This window comes from Aphelocoma coerulescens, chromosome 5, assembly GCF_041296385.1.
Source record: "Aphelocoma coerulescens isolate FSJ_1873_10779 chromosome 5, UR_Acoe_1.0, whole genome shotgun sequence".
In the NCBI taxonomy this organism is placed as follows: Eukaryota; Metazoa; Chordata; class Aves; order Passeriformes; family Corvidae; genus Aphelocoma; species Aphelocoma coerulescens.
Window position 1 is genome coordinate 45,890,269 of NC_091019.1, and position 8,677 is coordinate 45,898,945.

General features: G+C 49.5%; 1 protein-coding gene across 8 annotated transcripts in view; it reads left to right on the forward strand.

Moving 5' to 3' along the window:
- ADCK1 (aarF domain containing kinase 1) overlaps positions 1 to 7,356 on the forward strand; it is an 81,779-nt gene extending 74,423 nt beyond the window's left edge. For all 8 annotated transcript variants that reach the window (XM_069017985.1, XM_069017982.1, XM_069017990.1 and 5 more), the window contains 2 exons: positions 921 to 1,114; positions 2,544 to 7,356. In XM_069017985.1, the coding sequence (XP_068874086.1) occupies positions 921 to 1,114; positions 2,544 to 2,715 (366 nt within the window). In that variant the 3' untranslated portion in view covers positions 2,716 to 7,356. The remainder of the gene's footprint in view (positions 1 to 920; positions 1,115 to 2,543) is intronic.
- The last annotated feature ends 1,321 nt before the right edge of the window (positions 7,357 to 8,677 follow it).

An 8,677-nucleotide genomic window follows, 5' to 3' on the forward strand; every position in this document is an offset into this window, starting at 1 on the left:
ATGGTATGCATATAGGATCAGCTCCCAGCTACACTGTGCTACATTTACTGGGATGGTGAGGGAAATCTCAGATCTAAAAACAGGCAGAAGAGGCAGAGCTGACTGTTTTGCATGCTGTGGTGGCTTGTATTTGGAGAGGAGCTCATCTTATGTGGCTCAGGCTGTAGCCTGTAAGTTATCACTGGGTTCTTACAGTAGGCAATGTATTAGTTGGAATCTGGAGAACCAGAGAACATGAAAGATTGCCTTGGACTTAAACTCTTCCCTTAATTATCTGCTACTGGCTGCTGTCATAGAGGATATAGGTCTAGATCTGACAGATGACAATTTTTGATCTTTTGGGTTAACATGATGCTTAACTGCATAATGCTTTCTCACCTCTGCTGAATTGTATCGAGGACAGAGGACTAAACTAGGCCTTGGAAACAGCTTCACCAGTATAGCATAGAGCCATCAGTTGCATGGGGCAGGAAAGAGCAAGCAGCCTGGTTGTCTTTGCAGCATGCCTCCACCTTCCTGAGCAATCCTGCTACCTGCAGCTCTGCCCCTTTTGGGGCTGGTGAGGTGAGAAGTCTCCAAGGGCAGTAATGAATTCTGGTTGCTGCAGGCTGCCTAGGACCAAGAACCAAGATAACAGTGAGTGGCTGTTCTCCTGAGAGGCTATTAATACTACCAGTGAGGAGATAGGTCCTTATCTCACCAAGGGACAGATGGGATATGGCAAGAGTGATCTGTGCTGTGAGTGCTGTGCCCAGTGTCTGCAGGAAAGGAGGACAGAGCTCTTCAGCTTCTGGCCTAGTGTCATGGTCTGTAAAAACACTGTCTCTTCCTGGCAAATCTCAGCTGCATCTGGACCTGGATTTCCCATGTACTCTCACCTTCTCTCTCTTTTCTCCCTGATATGACCTGGCTGGCCACAGGACATGGAGATCCGGTCCAATGCTGCTGCTTACTTGCCCCAGATCACCCAGCTCCTCAACAATGTCCCCCGCCAGATGCTGCTTCTGCTGAAGACCAATGACTTGTTAAGGGGGATTGAGTCAGCCCTGCACACACGGGCCAGTGCCAGCTCCTTCCTCAACATGTCTCGCTGCTGCATCAGAGCCGTTTCCACGTGAGTCTCTTATCCAGGCACCAGAGGCCAGACAGGGAGCAGCAGGAGCTGACTGTCCCTGTGGTCCAGGAGATGAGGGAGATCCCAGGTACAGCAGGCCAGTCAGGGTCCAGTCCCACTGCAGCTGAGCAAGGCGAGCAGGACAGACCCTGAGATGGTGGTCAGGTCCAATCAAAAATCCTCATGATAAGGCAGCATGCTGGTGATGTGGCAGGTCTAAGAACAAACCAAAGTCAATCTGTAGATTATGTCCAGTGGTTGTCAAGCAAGTCCCTGGTGACAAGACAGGGCTGAGGTCAAGCAAAGAAGTCAGTATGTGACTTGAGGTCCAGGCCATGGGGCTTTACAGCAGGGCATGAGTTGGGGACCATTACTCTTCCAGTGTAGCTCAGGCAGGAATGGAAGGTGCAGGTCTGAGATTAACTGGGGTTCCTGGGCCTTCCTGGTTCCTGGGTTGGGGGAGGTTCCAGGCTAGTCAGGGTCATTAAGGCTTATTAGAGGCCCCCACTCAGGGGGCCTGACAAGGCTCTGACTTGACTTCTTGGCCTATTACTCTTAGCTGTGGGTCTTGTCCCCTCATTGTGGTCCTACCTCTGCTCAGTTACACATCTCAACCTTTGTCTACGCTGTTCTCACATCCATCAGCCTCTCCAGAGGACAAACCTGTCACCCTGGGGCTGGGGACAGGGATAGAGTTGGAGGCCTTAGGTTAAGGGTTTAGGATTTGTCCCCCCAGAGGAGGGGAAGGGGCTTCCTGCCCATTACAGGCATTACCACTGGGCGGTATTTGTGGGTAGGGTAGATCTGCAAGTTCACTGCATCCTGATTGAGGGAATTGGGCTGACTGAAGATCAGGCTGATGTTTAAAAGCCAGGAACAGGAGTTGTGCAAGTGATTTCCATCTGTGAGTCTTATGAGTCAATGCACTTCTGCCTCAGATTCCTCCTCCTTGCAGATGAAATAACAGTTATTTCTCGGGCTGATGAGGGACCTATGAATCCCAATTAGCCCCTGCTAAAGAAAGGTGGAGAAATACTTTTCCTGGAATCTGTGTGTCAGGATTGCTGGACTCTTACAAGTGTGCTACCAGGAAAAGCAATAGGAGTGTGCACCTGTCCCTGTGAGCTGAAGTGAAGCTGGGCATAGAAGCAGAGGGCTGCCATAACCCAGGATCACTATGCACAGTGGGAAGAGAACTGAGTTCACAACGGAAGCAGGCTGTCTCTCCTGCCAGATTCCTTCTAAGAAAGGCAATCCTCAGCTCCTCAGAAGCACTGCTTAGAGAAAATCCCTGCTTCCTGGGGATTCTCCAGATGGCAGATATTGCCCACCCCTGGGGAGGGTCAGTTGTACGGATGATGTAGGACAGGCCTCCTTCCTCCTGGGCTGTTTTCTGCTGGATCTAATGCAGCTGTTTCTCTCATTCTAGGTACCAGAGGAACAAGAGTCACTCGCTTTACAGGAGGGCCCAGATCTCACTCGCAGAAGCCCTAAGCCTGTGGCAGATCAACTTGTATGAACTCTTTCTGTGGCTGAAGGGGTCCCAGCTGGGGAACTGGGTCATTGCTCTCCTGAGACGGATGCACCATTTCACATACTGACATGAACTGGTGGGAGAGGCCTGGGTGCTCCCTCCCTCCCTTCTGCTCTCCATGGCACATTTGCCTTTCTCACTGTTTCTGTTTTTGGGTCTTACTCCACATCACACACTGCACTGTCCTTGTCTTTTACAGCATTAGCTTCCTCTGTGGTACAGAGAAGTTGAGTTGGTACCAGAGCCCTATTGTTTTGTGGTTTAGGAAAAGTAGGTGCATGATGCCTTGTGTCAGGAAAGACAGGAAAGTATACTTTCTTTCCTCATTTGTGCAGGTTAAATTCCACTCAGATTCTAGTGAGATCGCACCAGAAGCAAGTGCCTCTTTGACTCTTTGTTAAACAATCTTAAAGAATTTAAGAGAATCCCAACCCTACCTAGAATGCCCCAAAACATTTCTCAGACCCTCAGAGAGAGGTGGTAAGTCCCTTTAAAATGCAATAGGGTTTATATTAGTTTGTGCAATCTCCTTAGTCTGATTTCTGTTCAGGTGTGCAGAAGGTTTCTCAGACTAGCGAGGCCTTGTGGAAAGCTGCCACTAGGGTTTTCTCTTCCAGCACCAGGGAAATAGGACTCAAATGGTAAGAATGGTGGACTGGGAGTCTGACTTTCTAAGGTTCATCTCCAGTCCTGTCAGCAGGTGCCTCTGTTTTTGGACTTCTCCTGGCCTGTTTCCTTGCAGGTGAAGTGGGGGAAGAGGACAGTGATCTTGCCCCTCTTCTCAAATTCAGAAGAGGCAGTAGGAATGACAACTCAGGGCTCTGAAACTGCTGGTAATGTACATGTACTGTACAATACTTCCACACAACAAAATAAATGAAGACCTTTGGGGGAGGGATGCTTGGCTGTGCACTAGAGTTATGTTTCGGCCTCTGTCCTAAGTCCTGTTTCCACAAGTGAGTGATGCCAGGCAGTGCCGGCAATTTCTTGTAAGCAAAATGTCCACTTGGTCTTTCCTCTATCCAAGAGGTTTGTACCACATCTGAGTCCTCTGGTACTGCATCAGATGTGTGTTGGGATGGAATGGAGGAGCAAGCATCTTTCTGCTGGGAGGACACCTCACACCCTGCTGCCCAGATCCATGCTGAGCCTGTGTCCTCCCTGCCTGTGGGAGTGCGCTGAAGCACATCCGTGAGATGTCACCATCCCCATGCCACACTGAGCATTTCACCTCGTCACTGCCTGTGATATTTTACTGCTCCGGCCTCAGACAAAAACCTGCCATTCGCTCAGTGGTGCAAGTGACAGGTCTGATGGCTCTGACTCTGCAGTTGTGGGACAGCTACCAGAAAGTCTCATCTAGAGGCTTGCTTTATGTGAGACATGTTTGAGATACTGGGAGACATCTCTGCTGCTTGTAAGAATTCCTTTAGCCAGGAAGGGTGGATGGTGGTGACTGCTCACATCATCTCAGCTTTTGTCATAAACTGTCTTGGTGAAAGGGGACATGAAGGACAGGATGGGAATGTCTCTCTACTGTCAGAAAGCTTGCTAAGCTGAGGGTTACTCAGGCACCAAGCTGTTCCTGAGAGCAAGCTACAAGAAGGCCATTCACTCTCCCAGTTCCCATACAATTTCCCAACTTGCACGCATGCGAGACCCTGCCTTGAAGTGAGTTCATTTGCTTGGGAAGGAGTGGGAAGGGAAGCAGGGCACGGAGTGCAGGTGAGTGTGTGTGTGTGAGTCCCTGGGGAACCAATCATCTTGCTGGCTGTGCAGGGAAGGGAAGGAATATAATCCAGAAAAAGTACCTGACTGCTGGTGGGCTTGGGCATGATGGGTTAGGGACTGCAGATGTACAGACAGTGGCTGTGTACATGCACAAGCATGTAGGCAGAGCTGGCTGGCTCAGGACTGCCAAGAGGTGGTGTGTGATTGGCAGAGTTGTGGATAGGGTATTACTGAATGGGAGCTTGAGGTCTCTTTGTGTAGTCAATCACCTGATCCTGGCATTAACTCTGAGCCCTTCCGACTTTGGGGGCAGCAGCAGGAGTGATGTGCTCTCTGATCTTTGCTAAGAGCAAAAAAGAAACCCTGGTAAGACTGAATGTCCTTGTAAAGCTTGTTCCTGACCCATGCAATGACAGGTCATAGATTCCCTTGACTTCTCAGTTGTATGATGGCATCAGGGAATGGAGTGGTGGTAATTGCAGGGTGAGATTCCTGAGTCGACCAAGAGTCACAGGGGCCTTGGAATACTGGGCCTGCAGCCTGTACATGACTAATCTTTGCTCATCTGAGCAGTCTGGCTGAATCACTGCCTTGCTCAGGCACTTACAGCTGGTAGGCTGGCCAGCATGGGCCTGACTTGTACTCATCACAAGTAGAGCTCCTTTCAGAAGGGTGGCCTGGTGTGCCTTGTTAAAGTCCCAGAGACCCTCTAATAATGGTCACCAACTGCATATCCTCACCTTGTAGCTGCCTCTGTAAATGCCTTTGCCTGTTCATGGCTGGATATGCTGACCAGAGCACTGTCTGGGTCTCTCATCTGTGAGTGAAAGCTCATCCCATGGTTAGGCCCTCATTTCTAGAGAATCCCATGATGTGGAGAGGCTCCTTGCAGCTGGCATTTGCACTGGCTGTCAAGCTCACAGTGTACTCTCAACCATGCATGTTCTTTCAGTCCTTAAAAATCCCACCACATGACTGCTAGTTCTGCTACCTGAGGAAGGTCCTGACTCTAAAAGTGGTAGGGAACCAGCAGCCCCTCAGACTGGTTTCTGGCAGTGTGCAGCAGGCAGAGAACAGGGTATATTTGGCAGAGCTTTGTCTATTGACATTAGTTCCTCCTGGGAGGCTGTGTGTTGCAGTGTTAGTGGAGGGACTCCTCCATCAGTTGTGCTCAGCTCTCACCCTTCTCATAGTCAATCAATGAAGGTTTGTCTTAGGAAAGTACAAGCAAATACATGGAGTTTGACCCTTTAACATTTCTGCCTTTTTGCTGAAAGCTCTCAAAGGTGAATGTGCTAACAGGGTTTTGAAAAGACACTTTCTCATCCCAATTTGCAGTTGTCAAACATGGGTAACCTGGATCAGCTCTGTGCACTTGGCCTCTCCTTCCAACCTGCATTTATTGTTGTTTTCACCACTAGCAAACACAGCTTCTGCTGCTTTGCTTGCAGGCAGCACATGGCTTACTGTCTGCCCAGCTTCATCTGTGAACGAAATGAAGTTTAGTGCAGACACTAAATACTGACCTTGCAGCCCATCAACTCTTTCTCAGGACTAACAGGGGGTAGGTAAGAGCTGGGACCAGAGGTGCAAAACTGATGGGTATCTTTCAGCTCCTGTAATATGAAGTACTGTGTTGTAGCCTTACGGGATCACCAATCCTAGTGGTCTCAGATGTGTTGGGAAACCAGTGGACATTTCATCTAGCACTTATATGTACCATCATTACATCTGCTGGAGGTGGAAAATGGGGCAGTCAGGGAAAGTGAAGTTGCCATGCAAAACTTCAAGAATCTCAGGTATGAAGTGAACATGCTTTTACAAATCCAGCTGAAGAAAAACCAGAGAGGGCATTAGTCCAGGCTGAACAGCATAGACTTTGCCTAGCCCATCTAGTGAATGCTAATGATGATGAGTGGGTGGCATATAGATTTGCAGATCAAGGCTGCATGGTGCCCTCTGCCATCTTGCAGGGCATACAAACCTCATGCAGTTGCAGTGTAGAAGCTTTGGAATGAATCACACCCTGCTTCCCACAGCATATGTCTTTTGAACTGTGACTTGTATGCAGCTTGGCCAGCGTCAAAGTCATTCCCCTCACAATGACTCCCCCTTCCAGGGCATCACTTGGCAGGGCTCTTCCCCCACCTCCACTGTGCATCTCTGCATCCCTCGGTACTATTCCCTCTGCCCTCATGCCCTGAGTCCAAAGGGGTATGGGCAGCCTGCTGGGTCCTGGAGCATTCAAGGTGTCACACATGGTGGGCTGTGCCAAGATGCCCAGCAATCAGGTGGGAATAGAGGGAGGGTGTAACAGTGGGGAAACTGCAACACACGTATCAGTCAACAAGGCCCGTGGAAAAGAGATATATATGGACCGATTCTTGATAGATGTTTCAGAGATGTTTATTTCTCCAGCTGCATGGCTGAGGATCTGCTGAGGAACTGCGGCAATCACGGGACCCGAGGGCCCTTGCCCACGCAGGGGAACACAAAACAACCAATGGGGAACGAGGCTGACCAGGGGCTCGGGAAGCCCTGTGCCTCCTGCCCCAGGGGCCCTCTCCCAGGACCCCATGGCAGGGGGAGGGACCCCGACATTTCACCTGTTTATTTTTAACAAAAAGAGATTTAAAACTTAACATTGAAAGCAACTAGATAAACATGAGATAGCAAGGACAGTTTCAAAACAAAACAAGCCACCCTGCTGAGTCTTTAAATGTCCAAACAGATTCTCTGGAACATCTTATGGCTGTCAGAAAAGAGACATGACTCTCCAGGCATGCTTTGTGGGGAAACTGAGGCAGGAGAGGGTTTCTTCCATTTGTACCTGTTGGAACTCTAAACAGCAATAGATAATTTCTTCCCTCCCCCTCTTCATCCCCCACTCAGCATTGGAAAGGGATTTTTGGGGAAACAATTGGCAAAGGCATGGTTTTGTGAGGGAAACCATGGGTGAAAAAACGGATTGGGAATACACTGGGGGTAATAGGATATAGGGTAAAAGGGGAAGGTGGGATTAGGAAAGGGAGACTGTAGGGGGGGCTTATAATGGAGATATTGTCTAACATGACTACGATTTTTAGCATATATACTGCCTTTCACAGAAACACCATCAGGCCCAGTGACCTCTGCTGCTCGTAACCCTTTTCTACCTTGTACAATTTTGGACTCCACCACCTCTCCATCTGCCAAGCTTGGGATGCATTTTTCAGGGTTATTCTTTTTAATAGCAGTTCTATGAACGAATATGTCTTCTTGGTTCACACATCTCTCTATAAAACCATAATTTTGTTTAACATTATACCATTTTACTATTCCTAAAACCTTAGCTACGGTTATTTTTTCCTTTTTTTGAGTGGTTGCTGTTTTCTGTCTTGCTGTGTTTTTGCTTTTTCTTTTGCTTTTGCTTGCTCCCATGTTGGAATTGCCAGGGTTGTCAGTGCTGCTGGGGCCGTCGGGGCTGCTCGTGCCTGCGCGCTCTTCCTGGGGTCGCATTCGGGGCCGCGCAGGCCGGGCCGGGCTGTGCCGCTCAGCTCCCTGCGCGCCGCTGCCTCTGCTCTCAGCTGCGCTGCGGCTGCCTGGGGCCACGCCCACATCTCAGCCAGGCCCCCGAGCAACGACCTCCCCGTGCCCTGCTCCAGCGTGCGTTTCGGCTGGGCGCGGCTCCGCTCCGCCGCCAGCCACCGCCTGCACGCCACTCCTCTCACGGGGCTCGCTCCACCACGCGCTGCGTGGGGCCAGGTGGGCTCCTGCCGTGCCTCGCTCTGCTGCTGACACTGCAGCTTGTGTTGCTCTGCCCGCGCGCGGGAACTGCCTCGCTGCTGCTCACAGAGCGCTCGGTTCACGTGGCCTGGGTCACACGGTCCCTGAAGCAGTTTTAACTTCGCGAGGTCACAGCTGACAATGTTCAACAGTCTCGGTAATTAAATAATATTCACGAAAATATTCTTCTATCGGCATATATTTTGACTCAGAAATTAACTGTGTCCAAACAGTCTTCCAAAAGTCTTTGGTAAGAATTAAATCCCAAGAAACATAGAAAAAGTTCTTAAACAACCATGCCAGGAAGTGTTTCAGTTCCTCTTGAGCTTGAATTAAGCTAAAATTTACAAATCGCTGTTCAAGAATCTTTTCAAGTTTAAGATAAATGTCCATATGCGGCTCTGAAAGCCAAGAGTCTTTCCACGGTTCATCCATGGTTTAGATATGGAATAGCAAAATGAAACAAGAAGAGAAATCCAGAGTTTACTCACAAATCAGTCGCTGTCCTTAGGGATCGGGGATTGCTCTGCCTG